Source organism: Neophocaena asiaeorientalis, unplaced genomic scaffold, assembly GCF_003031525.2.
Source record: "Neophocaena asiaeorientalis asiaeorientalis breed wild unplaced genomic scaffold, Neophocaena_asiaeorientalis_V1.1 scaffold134, whole genome shotgun sequence".
NCBI lineage: Eukaryota > Metazoa > Chordata > Mammalia > Artiodactyla > Phocoenidae > Neophocaena > Neophocaena asiaeorientalis.
Genome location: NW_020185339.1, coordinates 30119754 through 30136137, shown reverse-complemented (window position 1 = coordinate 30136137; position 16384 = coordinate 30119754). Strand labels below are relative to the sequence as shown.

General features: G+C 58.9%; 2 protein-coding genes across 2 annotated transcripts in view; one reads left to right on the top strand and one right to left on the bottom strand.

Annotated features, from left to right (window-relative positions):
- Positions 1-340: 340 nt before the first annotated feature.
- On the top strand, positions 341-7932 carry SLC48A1 (solute carrier family 48 member 1). Its single transcript, XM_024737241.1, has 3 exons — positions 341-640; positions 5900-6067; positions 6681-7932. Exons 2-3 carry the CDS (start codon positions 5935-5937, stop codon positions 6815-6817), a joined length of 270 nt encoding a protein of 89 aa, XP_024593009.1. The 5' UTR covers positions 341-640; positions 5900-5934; the 3' UTR covers positions 6818-7932.
- A 928-nt stretch (positions 7933-8860) lies between these two features.
- HDAC7 (histone deacetylase 7) overlaps positions 8861-16384 on the bottom strand; it is a 30542-nt gene continuing 23018 nt past the window's right edge. The window contains exons 18-26 of the mRNA XM_024737242.1: positions 15823-15878; positions 15555-15642; positions 14326-14445; positions 14005-14102; positions 12736-12854; positions 11996-12129; positions 11591-11675; positions 10242-10380; positions 8861-10071 (exon numbers count right to left, since the gene is read on the bottom strand). Coding sequence (XP_024593010.1) covers positions 10026-10071; positions 10242-10380; positions 11591-11675; positions 11996-12129; positions 12736-12854; positions 14005-14102; positions 14326-14445; positions 15555-15642; positions 15823-15878 — 885 coding nt within the window. The 3' untranslated portion in view covers positions 8861-10025. The remainder of the gene's footprint in view (positions 10072-10241; positions 10381-11590; positions 11676-11995; positions 12130-12735; positions 12855-14004; positions 14103-14325; positions 14446-15554; positions 15643-15822; positions 15879-16384) is intronic.

Here is a 16384-nt window from a genome sequence, read left to right as displayed (position 1 = left end):
TCTTAATTTTTATATCTTGAATTTTAACGAGAAATTTACATCTTAAATTTTAAAGGAGAACGTGATAAATTTTAGAAGTAATCACGGCAGCTGGCTTGGACACCCGTACATTTCCGGGCCCCGCCAGGGACCAAATATCCTGTAGCTCAGAGGACGAACCCCGGAACCTGCCTTTTTAGGCGGCATCCCCAAATGATCAGGGTGGGGTCGCTGGGTCCCGGCTCCGGCCGCGCGGACGCGGGCGCGCGGCTGCGGGGAGGAGCCGGCGGCTGCTCCGCAGGCTCCTCGCGGGCGGCGCTTCCCGGGGGAGCGGGTGGGGTGTTTACCCAAAACTGGCCGTGGGCAGAGCAGGCCCCGCGCGGGCCCGGGCTCCTGGACATCCTCGGGGGTCCTCAGGGACTCAATGCCCGCCCGAGGCGCCGACGTCCCGTATGTGCCATTTGCACCAGCCCCGGCGCCCCCGGGTTAGCCCGTCCGCCCTCCACCCTGGGCCCAGTGACAGCGTCCTCCCTGCACGCCCGCTGCTCTCGCCACCTCCTTCGCGCAGCCAGGTGTGAAGACCCGGCGGTCTTCACACACACACACTTGTGCTGGGGGATCCGCGCCCCTTCCCTGGGGACTGGGTGAGGGCAGAGAAGAAGTAAGTGGAAAGGAGGGCTGGGGGTTCCCGGGGAAGCCCATGTGCCTCCTAACAGGGTGGAGTCCACCGCCAACGGAGTCGCCCTCGGAGTCCTCGGCGGAGCCCCGGAGGACCGCGCTAGGGATCTGATGGAAACGACTTTTTTTCCCACCACGTTGGTGTCTCTTTGCCACTCTTCTGCTGTGGCTCCTGGGCCAGGGTCGGCTAAGCCCCGCCGACCGCCCTTTCTGTGCCTCAAGGAGGCCAGAGGAGGCTTGTACCGGAGTTGAGAACGTCAGTGCGCTGGTGGAGGTCCGGTGCTTACCGGTTCCCTGTACTCGCTGTGCACCTTTGGGCATGTTGTTAACCTCTCTGTGTTGTAGAATTGGTGTGAAGACGAAGCATATCATTTCTACTTGCTAACTTTTTTTTTTTTAATGCTTCCTATGTGTCAGACACTGTTAAGCAAACTGCTTCCATCATCTCATTTAATCCTTACATTAGTCCTAGGAAGTAGGCGTTATTATTGGGTCCATTTTACAGGTCAGGCTTACACTGAGGCTTAGTGTAAATAAATAGCTTACCTAGGGTTACACAGCTACATGAAATTATACGTGTGGGGAAAGCACTTGGGGAAAAAAATACATGTAAGGTTCATAGTTCTGCACAGGGTGATCTGACTCCATAATTAAACTCCTCTGCCAAGGAGCCCTAAATGGACTAACTAAAAATAACGAGATCTGCTCATGGCCCCAAAGCTTACTGAGTGCCACACCTGGGTCAAGAAGGGATGGGAGGTGGGGCTTCTGCCCTGTCAGAGGGGTGTAGGTAACCACGGCCTAAGCAATGCCAGGCAGAGCACTTGGGCTCTCCGAGGAAGGGCGCGTGGTCGCCTGGCTGGGCTGCGCTCACGCCTGCCTAGATGCCCCACCTGTGGTTCCTCCCGGGGGGGCCGGCCTGCCCACCTCTGCTCAGTTATCTGCACCCCCTTCCCCGCTGCACCCCACCACCCACCACGTTCCTCATGATTCTCTGGTCTTTGCAGTGCTTTCCTGTTTCCTGTCGGCCTGCTGCTTTCCCCTCAGGAAGGCGGTGTGACTCTTCAGGCGAGGCCCAGGGGTTGCCCTGATGAGACTTGAGATGAGGGGACTGGTTGGGGGTGAGGAGGGAGGGCTGCCCCTGGGATTAGAGCCGGGTGTGTTGGAGTCTGGCCTGGTGGAGTGAGCCCCACCAAGCTGTGTGACCGTGGGCACATCGATGCCTCCTGGGCCTCAGTTTCCTCATCCGTAGGGAATGGAAGGAGATTCCGCTGACAGGGGTGCTGTGTGAGACCCCATTCAGGTCTGGAGTGCTACAGCTGTATGTCCTCTCCCCGAATCATCCATCTTTCAGCTGCCCGTCGGGGGGCAGCTCCAGGGAGTCCCAGGGTTTCCCTCTGACCTGAGCCCTGCCCTCTCTCCCTCCCTGCAGATTTCCCTTGGCCTCTGAGGCAGGCCAGCTGTGGAGCCGCCCACAGCAAGAGGTGCTAGGGCAGCGACCAGCTAGAGCGGGGTCCTGGCACCTCCCTGACAGCCATCGCAGAACCAAAGCCACCTGGTGACGGTGGTGGTGGTGGCAGTGTGGCAGGTGGGGGAGGGTTGCCGGGGCCACACACCCTCTGCGCCCTGAATGGGTGCTGAGAGGGTCTGCAGCCAGTCAGCCTCTTCCTCTTTTGGGGATGAAGCATCTGCAGATTTGTGAGTACCCGCTTCTGACTTGGCATTTTCCAGAAACTGCTGAGTCACCAGAGGGCAGCCCCAGTGTGCTCCTTCCCCTGTGTGCCAGGTGGGCTGCTGGGGGCTGTTGATTTCCTGGGGACCTGGGAGAAACATTCATGGGTAGAGACCCAGTCTCTCCCATCCCGGTGTGCGTCTGGGAAGACCTGGCTTGGAGGAGAGGCGGAAGAAATAGTTTTGCTGTGGGAACGCTTGGGAAAAAGGCTTGCTCTAGTCTAGTAGACCGAGGAAAGGATAAGAATAGAAAAGTTGCCCAGGAGTCTAACCAGCTCTGTGTTCTTCCCCATGAGCTGAGAAAGGACAGGGGTGAAGGGGAGGGGTGGAGGCAGAGAGTAGGGCCTGGGTCCAGTGGCTCACTTGTCTGTTTCCCTGTGAGCTCCCCTGGGCTCCTGGCCCCTCACCTCCAACCCAGCCGCTGGGCGTACTTTCACTGACCATCTTTGTGCCTTCCTTGTGCTGGGCCTGTCAGCTCTGAGCCCCGAGCCACCGAGCAGAGCCCTGCTCCTTGAAGCAGGTGGGGTGGAGCGAGGGGTGAGGTCTGGTGTGGACATGCATCCCGGTGGGCCTGGGAAACCGTCCGTTCTGCCCTGAGTTATGCAGACCAGGCTTCCTGGAGTCCAGAGTGTCCCAGGGAAGTGAGCAGGGCTGAGGTGTGGGAGGGACCGGCGGGGGGCTTGTGCTCCTTCACTGACCCCATGGATGGAGTTGGGGGAGATCCCTCTTCTAAGGACAGAGGCGGGAGCCAGGGCCGGTGGGGACGGGCCTGCTTCCAGATGTGGCCTGTGTTTATCTGGAGGCCAGGGCTGTGTGCAGGGCAAGTGAGAGGTGGGGCAGGATGCGCCTGCTTATTAAGAGAGAGCTGGGGCCTGGCACACCCAAAATGGTCATCTTCCTCTTCTGCTCAGCCCTCTTTGGTACATGGATGTATGTGTGGGGGGGGTGTTCTGGGGGCACCACTGGAGCGTGGCCAGTGGACTAAGAGAGGGCATCCCACAGGCCCCTATTTCAACACTTCCTAACCTAGAAATTGCTGAGTCACGGGGGAATTGCTCTGACCTTATTTTTCCCCTAAGCTGGCTTCTAGAATCTTTGAGTGGTAGAGCGTCTGAGAGCCATCTATCTCAGCCCCTCCGTGGCATAGCGAGCAGATAGAGGGCAAGTGGAGCGGTCGCAAAGGTACCCGTCTGACGGTTCCTTGGATGTGCTCAGTGACAATACGCTTCCTTCCGTGGGCCCTTTAAGAGACCAAACAGCTCCCCCAGTGAACACTTAGGACCTGTGTGAGAGGATTGGGAAACACTTCTGGAAAAGGTGGCTAGCACACCGTCCATCCAGATCACGGAAGACGTTAAGCTGAAGCCGGGGGATTGTTATTCTGTCCATCTCTGGCCTGCTTCCACTTCCTCCCTAGGCAGGGACGGAGACAAGCTTGTCTTGCCTCACCCTGATCCCAGGGCTGCAGGGACCCATGTTCCAGGCCCCCAACCCCTGAGGAAGGCTGAGGGTGGGCGAGGGCAGAGCTGGGAGATTGTGGGTCAAACAGCGTGGGAAGGGAAGCGGCAGGTGTTGGCAGAGCTGAGTCCTCACTAGCAGGGAGCCCTGGGTCACCGTTTCCAGGCTGGCGGGACCTTCGGGCTCCCCCACTCGCAGATGTGGAAGCGCCGAGGCTCTGAGAGCCACGAGCAGCACATCGGTGCCAGGCCCAGGTCTCCTGGTTGGCAGTCTCGTGGTTTTCTGGCCCTTGCCAGGCTGCCTGAATTGTGACAGCTTCTGAGCCGGTAATCAGAGCAGAGATCTGGGATGACATTCCCCCCTGCCTTTTGATTTTCCCCCAACTTAAAAAAACATTATGAAATATTGCAGGCAAGTAAAAAAGGATAGGCAATTTAGTGAACTCCCTCGTTCTTACCATTCAGCCTAAAAAAATAAAACGTCATAGATTCAGTCAAAGCACTCTCCCACCCCGATCTCCCTGTCACCTTCTCTTCCTTCGCTCCCTTGCCAGAGCTGACCACTTTCCCCAGCCTTCCTGTGCTACTCTGCGTGCTGCGTGTGCGGCTCACTCTTTGGAGGGCCTCCTGACTCCTAGGATCCAGCGGCCTACACACAGGTGGACAGCTTGCAGCTGGCTCTGCCCTGTCCCTCGTTCGTCCCTTGTTGGGACCCTGCGGCCCTGCCCTGGACCCTTGCCAATGGAACTGCTATTTGCTCCACTCTCTGGGCTGCGGCGGCAGGCACGGCCCGGCACAGAGGGCATTCATTGTATTGTCTGAGCGGCAGCTGGCATCGTAGGGGAACTGCCCAGCCGGGCCCAGAGGGCAGGCCCAGGACCGGCTGGGGGCATCTGGCCTGCCCTTTCAGCAAACGACTTAGTAGAATGGAGTCTGGCTAGGGGACTTCCCTGGCGGTCCAGTGGTTAAGACTCTGCACTTCCACTTCAGGGAGCACGGGTTGATCCGTGGTCAGGGAACTTAGACTCCGCGTGCCTCGTGGTGTGGCCTAAAAAGGAAATTAATAAAATGGAGTCTGGCCAAGGGCAAGAAGAAGGCCACTTGGGTACTGGGTGGCCCTGGGGGTTTTAACCACTGGGCCTCCCCATCCCATAACACCAATACATGGAATTTGGGAAGAGCCCCACTGCCAAGAGCTCAGCCACAGGCCTTGCAACGTTACGGTGGTGGCCTCTGAAGGCTGGGAGAGCAGAAGCATCAGGGCGGGAGGAATGCTTCTCACAGCTGTGGCCCCCAGGGTGGGTAGTGGGGAGTCCCCGGAAAGCAGGCTGGGCTGCAGCAGTCCTCAAACTTTCTGACTTTAGGACCCCTTTACACTCTTTAAAAAGTGGTGAGACCCCAAGGAAATTTTGTTTATGTGGGTTATATCTATCGATATGGACTGTATTAGAAATTAAAACTGAGAACAGTTTTAAGCATTTTAAAGTAATATTAAAAATAACATTGTGGGCTTCCCTGGTGGCGCAGTGGTTGAGAGTCTGCCTGCCGATGCAGGGGACACGGGTTCGTGCCCCGGTCCGGGAGGATCCCACGTGCCGCGGAGCGGCTGGGCCCGTGAGCCATGGCCGCTGAGCCCGCGCGTCTGGAGCTTGTGCTCCGCGACGGGAGAGGCCACGACAGTGAGAGGCCCGCGTACCGCAAAAAATATAATAATAACAACATTGTGTTAACATAAGTAACATTTTTTTGTAAGAAGTATTCACGTTTTCCAAAACAAAAAAATTAGGGAGAAGAATGACATAGTTTTATATTTTTTGCAGATCTCGTTAATGTGTGGCTTAGTAAAAGGCAGCCAGATTCTCCTAGCTGCTTTTGCGTTCACGTCCTCTTCATATCACAGGCCACGTGGCCTCCAGCAAACTCCACTTTACCGGGAGAGTGAAAAGGCCAACACTACTGTTATTATGCGAAGAGCCTGGCCTGGGGGACCTGCAGGGCACTGGGGGGTCGGCAGGTGAGGAGAGGGGCGCTGCCTGAGCCGTCTCTCCCGGCAGGTGTGCTAGCGCTGTGGGTCCTGGTGACGCACGTGATGTACATGCAGGATTACTGGAGGACGTGGCTCAAGGGGCTGCGTGGCTTCTTCTTCGTGGGCGTCCTCTTCTCGGCCGTCTCCGTCGCCACTTTCTGCACCTTTCTTGTGCTGGCCGTCACCGGACACCAGAGTAAGGGCCTCCACAAAGGGAGGGCGTGGGAGGGCCGGTGGGTGGAGCACTCAGGAGGCCCGGGATTCCTGTCCTGGGTTCAACACTTACGCCCAAGGGACTGGACAGACCACTTAACCTCCCTGTGCCGGAGTGGGGAGAATGGACGCCCCCCATCCCCGCCCCTGGGTTGGAAGGGGTCAATGAAACACGTGGGAAGTGTGTGCTGCATTTCAGCACCCAGGAGTGTGTGGTTAGCCGCCCTTTTTAGCCTCCAGCGGAGGGTATGGGAGCGCCCCCTGGTGGCTGCAGTCTGCAAGTAGCCAAAGGCTCTTCCTGCCCGCTCTGATGCTGAAGCACATTGGAAGGCAGTGGGCCTGGAGTCAGTGTCACAGAAGCAGAGCGGATGATACAGCCCAGTGATTAGCCAACCCCCTGACCTTCCCTCATCCCCACTGCTTCCTGCCTGCAAACTCTGAACGCTCTGAAACCTCTATCACACCTGACCTCTCCATTGGCTCAGTTCAGCCTCTGTTGGAGGTTGTGGGGAAGGATGGCCCGGGGCTTGTGGCATGGTGGCTAGGGTCAAGGGCAAGGTCCTCTCAAGTCACGGTTGGGTTCCTCTCCCCTGCAGGCCTCACAGACCCCAACAGCTACTACCTCTCCTGTGTGTGGAGCTTCATTTCCTTCAAATGGGCCTTCCTGCTCAGCCTCTACGCCCACCGCTACCGGGCTGACTTTGCCGACATCAGCATCCTTAGCGATTTCTGACCTGAGCGATGAGGTCTCCGCACCCTGGTGGTCCTCAGGACCTGGACTCAGCCTCTTGAGACAGCAGGCGGGCCTGTACACCCCTGGGAACCCCAGAACCGGGGCAGAAAGTATACAGCAGGAGGACGGTGGTCTCCCTGGGAGCTGTCCTGTCCCCTTGGGGGGAACCCTGTGTGCCGTGGAAAGGGGTCCTGCCACGTTGCTCATCAGCCTGACTGGAGGGCAGCTTTAGACCTTTTCAAGTGGATCTATTTTCTTAGCACTCAGTGGGCAATCTTTCTAAGTAGGGCCAGGGCAACAGGCAAGGGGTAGGGCAGTGGGGCCTTGACCTGTGCCTGGGGTCAGGGGTCCCTGCTGCCCTAGACACTCTCCCTCAGGTGGGACGGGACCCTGGGGAGGTCAGGTCAGGTAAGGGATCTCTAGTAGAGACTTCGCAGCCCCTTACCCCAGCACCCCCATCTTGTTGTCCCCCAAGAGTCAGGTAGCTGAACTCATTGGTCCCAGGGATGGTGACACTTGCTTTTCTTTTCCCAAGGCCTGGGGACCCGAGGGGAGTTCAGTGTCCCTCTTTCCACCCACCCTGTTCCTCGCAGAGGTGGTTCCCATGAGTATGCTAGAGCCATCCTCCCCTTCACCACACACCCCAGAGCCGGACGCCCCAAATGAGGCCAGACTAAGGGTCTTGGGGAAGGTGCTTCTGCCCCCCGAAGGGCTTTGGGGAAGGGGGCAGCACGGGGTGGGCTAGAAAGAACCCTCAAACCTGTACCAGGCACCTCCAGCCCCACATTTCCACTTGGCCTTCTCATGCCTGCCCCTCATGGCACCCAGACTGCCCCTGGCCCCGAGATGCCTCCCCCACTCCTGCCCCTGCCCTTCACCCAGAGCTTTTCTCTTTTAAAATCTCCCTTCTGAAGGACAAAATCTGCTTTACTGCCTATACACTGGCCCAAGGGCTCACCTAACTCGGAAGGGAAGGGGCTCCATCCATCTTTTTGTCTTAGGTTGTCATTTTGCACGGTCTGCCCCCTTCCCACCTGATGTGTCCTGCCCCTCAGCTCTTTGCCTTATCTGTGTCACTGTCACTTTAGCAGAAATACAGCAGCCATTTGTTATCAGCTAGCCTCTGGTGCTTTCTTATGGGGTGGACTGTGGGAGCGGTGGGTGGGAATGGGGGTCTCCAGTCATCTCATCAAGCCATTTCCTTAGCTCAGAGGGGACCCTCTCCCTCTGGTCCCACTTGGCATGGGGGAACCCACAGTTCAGCTCTCTTCCTCCAGCCCCCTCAGCAAACCCCCCAGCCAGGGCGAGGATGCCCCCCGGGCACAGTCTCAGCAACGTCTGTGGGATTGAGTGCCTATCGCCCCAAGAGGCCAGGACAGATGGGAAGGGGGTGAACGTGCTTCCCCTCGTATTCTCCAGGCTGTGAGGGGCTTGGGCCCAGGTCGGAGGTGATGAGGCCGCTCCTTCTGCTGGCTGAAGAAGCCTGGCTGCCTCGGAACCATAAAGACAGGCGCCACTGGATGAGCTCGCCCAGGCCCGCCGTCTCACCCGTTCTTCTCTTCTAGACTCAGCACATGCTTAAGAAGTCATGGTACATTAGAGCAGGAAGGAACCAAACTGTCTATTTCGGGAGCCTTTAACTGATAAACAGAGGCCCCAGGAGGTGACGTGACTTACCTGAGCTCCCAGCTGGGACTTGAACCCAGGTACGTCTGATTCAGGACTCTTTAGGGAAGCCTTAGTGAGCCGGGTCTGCAGGCATCCATGTTCCCCACGCCCTTCCGGGCCCTCTGTCTATGGACTCAGCCCAGAGCTGCCGCCTCTTCACTACCCAGAGGTGGGGCAGGCGGGGGCAGCCAGGGTGTGTTCAGAATGGATTCTTCCTGCAAGGCAGCGGCCACAGAAGGCCAAGGAGCTGGAGGGGGGCTGCCCCACGGCCCAACCTGTCCCTTCTCTTCCACAATGAATCAGGCACAGGCTGTGCTGTGTAGCTGTAGGCCCGCTGCCCACCCCTCAACCCCCGGAGGCCCTTTCACATGAACCTTTAAAGCAAATAAAACATTTATTGTTCAGATTTTTTTTCCATTTTTTTTTCTTTTTTACAAAAACATGCATACATACACAGGGCATGGTGGTCCTCAGGAAGACACACTCGTGCACACACATACAAACCCTCCTCTTACTCGCTGTCTCTCTCACACACACACACACACACACACACACACACACACACACACACTTTCCTTCTTGGCCCCAGGCCTGGACCCCAGAAGCCTCGAAGTCTTTGCCAGGGCAGCCTCCCCTCCCCCATGTCTTCCATTCACTCTCCCACCCCCTTTCCCCTCAGCCAAGCTAGTCCTATGTAGGGCAGGAGTCAGCTGGGGTGGGGGAGACCCCAGAAAGAGAAGGCTCACGGAGGCGGGTGGTGACTACTGAGGGGTCCCTGGGGGTCATGCTGTGCTTCTGAGGGGAGATGAGGGGTTTGGCACCATTGGATCAGGAAGCAAAGAACTCCAGGAGCACCTGTCTGCTGCACCAGAGCCCTGAGATGGCTGACGCAGGTGGCCTCTGGCAGGGGCAGGGACCAGATGGGAGGCCTGCCGATGACTGCTCTCAGAGGGAGGTCTGTCTCACTGCCCAGTGGTGGGGAGGAAGCTTCCAGAGTCATCTGAGGAAGCAGGAGAGGAGGGACTCCCCCTGCACGCAGGGACATGGGACCCCTTTGCCCCTGCTACCCATCCTCCCTCCCCCAGAGCCTAGGAAGGGCCACTCTGGCAGAGGCCGAGTTCACATTTCTGTGTGGAGCCTGGGGCTGTGTGCAAAGTCGGGGGTCTACAGAACCAGGAATAGTGGTTGTGAGCGGGCCCGGCTGTGCCAGTCCTCCTCTGTGCAGGCCTGAGGGTCGGGGGCCCAGCTAGGGGCCCAGACCCCAGAGGGGTAGACTGTGCTTCGGGGAGAGCCCTACTGGGTCCCGGCTGGCTACGCAGCCGGCCTCCTGTCAGGGTCTTCTTTGGTCCCTATGCTAGACCCAGGGGCCTTCCCAGGCTCCTTGGGGTGACTGTCGAGAGGCTGTTCTCTGGCCCCGACTACCTGCCCGAAGGATCTCTGAAGACCCCGGGAACGGGTACTGTTGCCAGAGGTTGGAAGAGAACCGGGTCCGAAGGGCAGGGCGGGGCGGGGCGCGGCAGGGGCAGATCCGTCCTGGAGCCTAAAGATTCATGGGTTCTTCCTCCTCCACCAGCTGCTCTGAGGTCCTGGGGGAGGGAAAGGGGGGGGGGTTGCTGCTGAAGAGCCAGGGGAAAGGCCTGAGCCCAGCTTCCCAGGAAGCCCGAGAAGGCCGTCGTGGCTGGGCTGAAGCCTGGGCTCCGCAGGTTGGGAGGGTCCGAGGGGGTGGAGGGGCTGTGAGCCAGGGGTCTGGCATTACCGCTCTTCGGTCAGGATGCCCACGGAGAGGGATGCCAGTGCAGTTACTGCCTCCACTTCTTCTGCATCGGCCCCTGGCACCCTGGGCACCCAGGAGTCTGGACAGGAGGCCAGGCGCTGCATGCAGCCCCAGTATTCACCTGGGTAAGAAGCCGGGTCAGAAAGGGCTGGGGGCACAAGGCCCTCCACCTGCCCACCACGCATCCCAGACTGATCCTGAGGCTGCAAATCTGAGGCCCAGGAGTAGCGGACGCGTCCTCGGTGTGGGGTCAGCTCTCACCTGCCTCCACCCTCGGGGCAACATGCTCCCTGACTCGGCCCCCCAAGCCCCGACAGGGTGAGCAGTGCGGATTCAGTGTGGCAGTGAGGGGCCCTCGCAGAGGTCCAAGCCAGTGCCACACGGCTTTGGCTGAAAGGCCACCGCTAACCCATTCCCATGGGTGTGGGGTTCCTAAGTGCCCCATTGGGGCCTCCCTTCCCCTAGATGGGGTCTGTGTCATGGTGACCTCACGGAGCCCTGAGCCCTGGCCTGCTGGAGCCCAGGGTCCCCCTCACACGCAGCCCCTGGCAATGCTCAGCGCAGCACAGGCATGGGAGGCCAGACGACACAGTGCCGGGAGAGGTGGCCAACACTGCGGCCACTCAGTCTGGCTGTTGGCAAGCCACTTACCACCCTGGACTCCCACCGCCCCATCTAGACCACGGACACGACCGTCCCGCCTGCCGTGGCGAGAAATAATGTCCACGGAACACGCCCGGCCCAGAGCCCGGCCCAGTGGGAGGGCTCCGTACCGAGTACCCGCGGCAGCTTCGCTGTCATGTACAACAGCCCTACTGAGCCCGGGTGTGGGATTTCCCCGGATGTGGGAAACCTATTTTGTTCATTTTTGTATCCCTGGCATAGATCACGGGTCTTTACATAAAGAGCTCCACAGATGCTGAGCTGAAGCTGAAAATTTAAAGTGCTTTCCAAATGTGGGGTTAATCTAAGACTCAGCCCCCAAAGCACCCCGGAGCTCCTAAGACCCTGCGGCCAGGTTTGAGGGTTAGGGTGGGAACCAGCACTTCCACAAACAAGCCCTGAGTGTTGCTGTGGGCGGGGCCCTGGCCTAGGGCAGCAGCTGGGGATGGGAGGCCAGTCCTGCCTGGTCCCCACTGGGTCCATCTGGAGGGCTCCGAGGGTATCCACTCATGGTGGTGGTGGGGGGCGCTGCTTCCCATTATCGTGGGGTACTTGATAGGAAGCCTATCAAGCCTATGCAGAGCAGCAGCACCCCTGGTCACTGGGGGCAGCAGAGCCCCAAGTTTCTCCCAAGTCTGGGGTCAGCGGTGTCCTCCGTCCACACTCACTGTGCACCCGGATCACAGCTTCCAGAGAGCGGATGGCATTGAGGTTGGGTTTCTGTTTCCAGCCTTCTTCTGAGAGGGGATCCACCTACAGAAGAAAGGAGTACACATCAGTCACCCATCTCTCAGGGACCCCCAGGCCCAGCTCTCTCCCACCCCCGGGCCCCCACTTTCCGAGCGCAAACAGGCATGTGCTCCCGGCTCTCCCTAGGGCAGGGGACGCCGGCCCTGCGCCTGACCTGGGGAAGAGGCATCCACGCCGCTCCCCTCATCCCAGGCCCGGCCACCCCCACCCCGCCCATCTGCATGCCCTCAGGGAGGCGCCCTGTCTACCTGCTCCCTGGGGCACTCCTGGGAGAGCCGGACGCCCTGCCCCACCGGCGCACGGATCAGGGGCAGGCACCTCACCTTGTTGCCTAGAAGAGCAGCCACACAGGCCTCAGAGGCGTCACAGATGGCTGTGAGATCGTGGCCACCCTCCAAGGCCAGCACCACCGCGCCTCCCGCCAGGCTCATCAGCTGCTGCGTCATGTACCCAAAACCTAGACGGTCGCGCGAGGGTGAGGGGGCAGCGTGGAGGAGGGGGGGCCCTCTCGACCTCTGGTAATTCCCTGCTTGACTCCTCCCTTAGAAAGAGCGACTCACGCATAAATCTCTACTTTCCCAAGTGCTTTCACATGGAATCCCCTGTAAATCCTATTAGTGCCTCACTGAAGGCTCAGAGAGGTTAAGGGCAGCTAGTAGGTGGCAGGACTAGGACCGGAACCCAGGGCATGGACTCCAGCCCATGTCTCTTTCGCCAAGACACACCATATTCCTCTCTGTCCTCCAGGCCCCATGGCCCAGTGGGCTGAGTGGGCTCCCTCTGTTCTGAGAACACTGCTCCTCCCCACTGCCCCCCCAGGAGAAGCTGCCAGCCCAGCCTGGGAAGGACACAGCTGGGGTGGGAGGAGTCCTGTGACTGAGCTTCCAGGTCTATGGGACTTCAGCCCCCTGGGTGTGACTTAGGCCTCCCACGGTGAACTGACCTGGTCTGTGCTGGGACCCTGGGCCAGCCACTGCCACCTCCCCCTAGCCTTGGGCTGTGCCGCCCCTCTCGGCCTAGCCTTCACTCCCTATACCTGCCCCCTGGCTTGGGCCCTCCTTACATTTGGCGGAAACATGGTAGCCACCCAGTGGGGGTGGGTGACCCTCGGCAGCATCAAACCCAGCTGACACCAGGACCAGGTCCGGAGAGAACTCCCGGGCGATGGGCATCACGACTACCCTGTGTGGGCAGAAGGGGGGCTCGCCACGCTGTGCAGGGCTGCCAGGGGCAGAGCCCTCTCCCACCAACTCTACTGGGGGCACCCTGCTCTTAGGACTCCAAGACACCCACTCTCCCAGCAGGATGGGCAGATGCCTCTGACTTCCTTGACCTCGGCCGGCCACCCATGTCCCTGGTACAGCCTACGGACTCAGCCACCCAGGGCACTTCACTGGCGAGAGGTGGGAAGGCACCCGAGGGAATGAAAGAGGAGTGGGCGTGTGGGTGTGTCGGTGGGCAGGGCCTCGGGAAGGGGCAGGTCACTAAGCCTCAGGGAAACACTGGAAACACTCAGCGCTAAGCTGCCGCCCACGTAGGACTGAGTTGGCCACACCTCACCACTCGACCTGAGAGCTGACCAGGGCGACGGACTCCCTCTGAGGTCCCGGGCCACCAGATCCATTCTCGTCCTCTGCCCCCGCTGGCCCCTCACAGCTGCCTCCCTCCATCCCTCACCCAACTCGGGGGTCTATTTTGGTGTCCTTCGAGGCCCCGGGCTCTGGGCACACAGATGCCAGGAACTCCCCAGCCCAGGGCTCCTACAGAATTAGCTCTCATCGAGAACACTCTAGAAAAGTATATGGCGACCTACTTCCAGGGTTCTCTTTTTCCAAATGGAGTATAGGAACCCTCAGAGTGAAAGATATAAGCGATCCTGAGCAAAGCCCCTCTTCTAGAACGGCCTTTCTTAAGCAACTCCCCCAGTACGGACATCACCTGCTTGCTCTCCCTCTTTCTCCACAATTGAAGTTTCTCGGTTCCCGTGCAGAGCTGCTCACTCCACCCTGCCCATCTCCCCGCACTCAGGTCAACACTGGCTCTTGGTAACGTGTGACATTATAAACTTTATAATATAAAGCACCCTTTGACCTTTCACTCTGTGTTTCCTGTCTTCCCACAGGGAGTGGAGGCCCCTAGAGGCCAGTGTAACAGTGCCTTTCCCTTTGTTTGTCTCAGTCCATAGGCTCACTCCGGGGCTGGCTTGTAACGTCTAGTAATTGGATGAGGACAGGCTGGCCACCTGATCGCCTCCAACCTGGTGCTGTTGGAAAAGGGGAGGAGAGGGTGGCCCTGCTGGGCCAGGCCTCCTCTGGGTCCCCAGAGCACTTACCTGAAGGCGGCCAGGTACTCAGGATCCCCCACTGGGGGGTCCAGACCTCCAGCCCAGGCCACATTGACATTGAAGCCCTCACCGCTGCCAGCTCCCACCTGGAAAACAGGAGGCAAGAGAGACGTGAGGAGAGCAGAGTCCCAAGAGAGGGATCCCAGGATGTCAGTGCTGGAAGACCAGCTCATCCAGCCTCTTCACTTCCAGATGGAGAAACTGAAGCTCAGAGCGGCTGAACAGTCTGCCCAGATCACACAGCTAGTTGTGACAGGGGCAGAGTAAGGGCCACAACGGAGAGTCAGTGGGGCTGGAAGGTGTGGTTACCTCATCCACAGCCCCACTGCCTGGGAAGAAGTTGCCATCGTCGTGGCGATGAAGGGAGATGTAGAGCACGCTGGGGTCCTGGTAGAAGGTCTGCTGTGTGCCGTTGCCATGGTGAACGTCCTGTGTAGGGAGATGGGCAGTGGATTAGGGCAGGTCTGAAAGCAGAGACATGGAGACTGGGGCAGGTTGGAAAGGTTTCAAGGTCGGTGACCATTCTGAGGGTCAGGAGTCTAGACTGGGGGTGAGAACATGGGGGCTCCTAGAGCTAAACTGTTGCGTGACCCACGGGCACTCTCTGAGCCTCAGTCTCCCCCTGTATGTATAGATGTGTACACAGCACGCTAGGTGGGGGTAGCAATAACACGAAACCCTGAAGGAGAGGAAAGAGTACGTGTCAGGGAAGGATTAGTGCCAGGAGAGGGAAGAGTCCAGGGTCACACATGTCAGGAACTCTCGCTATTGTGTCTTGCCCAAGGTCATGGAGTGATGCAAGTGATGGAAACCATGCTCCGCAGCAGAGGGGCCGGACCACGAGGCCCAGCGCCGCCCCTCCAGGGAGAGCCGTGGTAACTCACAGGACCACGCGTGGGCGCAAGTGTGGAAAGTTCCTCCACTCTCCTCCATTCTGTGTAGGAATGTCCCATAAGCAGATGTCAATGCAAAGTAGTTAGTTAGATGTCAATGCAAAGCACAGCACGAGGCCGTGCTCCAGAGCTAACAGGCCTTGGTTCAAATCACAGTCTCAGGACTGACGAGGTGTAGAGCTGTGTGCAAGTTACCTAACCTCTCTGTGCTCACTTTCCTCATCTGTAAACCAGGTCAGAGTCAGGGTTAAATATATGAGGCGTGAAACCACCAGTGTCTGGATGCGATTAGTGGTATGTTGACGTTACGTGTTATTACTGGTACTGTGACTACCTGCAGGAGAAAGGCAGAAATGATCAGATCTGCAGAAAGAAGCCAACAGAGGCCAGAAGACGGCATTCAAATGGCCCCTCCCCGTGGGAGCTGAGGCCTTTCCATATACCATCTCCTCTGGGCCTCCCAACAGCCCCGTGATGGGGGCATTATCCTCACCGCATTTCCCCCGTTTTACACAGTGGGGGAACCGAGGCTCGGGGAGGCTAATGTGGAACTAGGCGGGACGTGAAGCCATGTCTCCTAACGCCAGGCTCAGGGCTCTTTCCACAGGCCTCTCGGACCTGACGGGGCCAGGACCCGGGACCCACCCAGTCCACGATGAGGATCTTGCTGGCCTTGCCCTGTTGTTGCAGCTGCCGGCAGGCGATGGCCACTGAGTTGAAGAAGCAGAAGCCCCTGGAAGGAAAAGAGAGGTCGTGTCAGCCCATTCCCTCCCCGTGCCGCACCCCCTCCCCACCTGCCTCTGGCCCGGCCCAGCCCCAGAAGGCTCAGAGGAAGGAGGGGGAACATCCCAACAGGAGGGCCTTGAGGGCCTGCCCCCTACCTCAGCCCACCCAGGCCTCCCCCAGGCCTTACATGGCTGTGGAATGGTCTGCATGGTGTCCTGGGGGCCGAACCACAGCAAAACCGTTCTGGAAACAGAAAGTATGCTCGTCAACCGAACAGCCAGACCTCTGACCCGCACCTCCATGAACCTGCCCCCGCCCAGCCCATCCCCAGGCTCCTCCCCCCGAGAAGGGACCACAGGGCAAGAGCTGCCAGTGTGATTGACCATGACCAGGATGGGTGTCAAGGGCCCTGTGCTGACTCCCCGGCCGTGAACACAGAGCCTCCCACCCCGGTGGCTCCTGGCTGTTACCACTTTGGAATCACAACCGCTGTTACTTGTTGGGCCCAATCTATGTGCCTGGCAGTGTGCTGGGTAAATGCTGGACTTCATCCTCACAGCTCTCTGAGATAAACGTTATGTCATCTTCATAAGATAAACACTGTTATTATATCTGGTTTACAGACAGCAGAAACCTGGAGCTTCCGCGGGTTTAACAACATGTGCAAAGTTGCCTGGTTGCAGATGGTGGAGCCAGGACTTGGGCTGTGAGCTCCTAAACAGCAGGCAGGGCTGGGGGGGGGGGGCCCG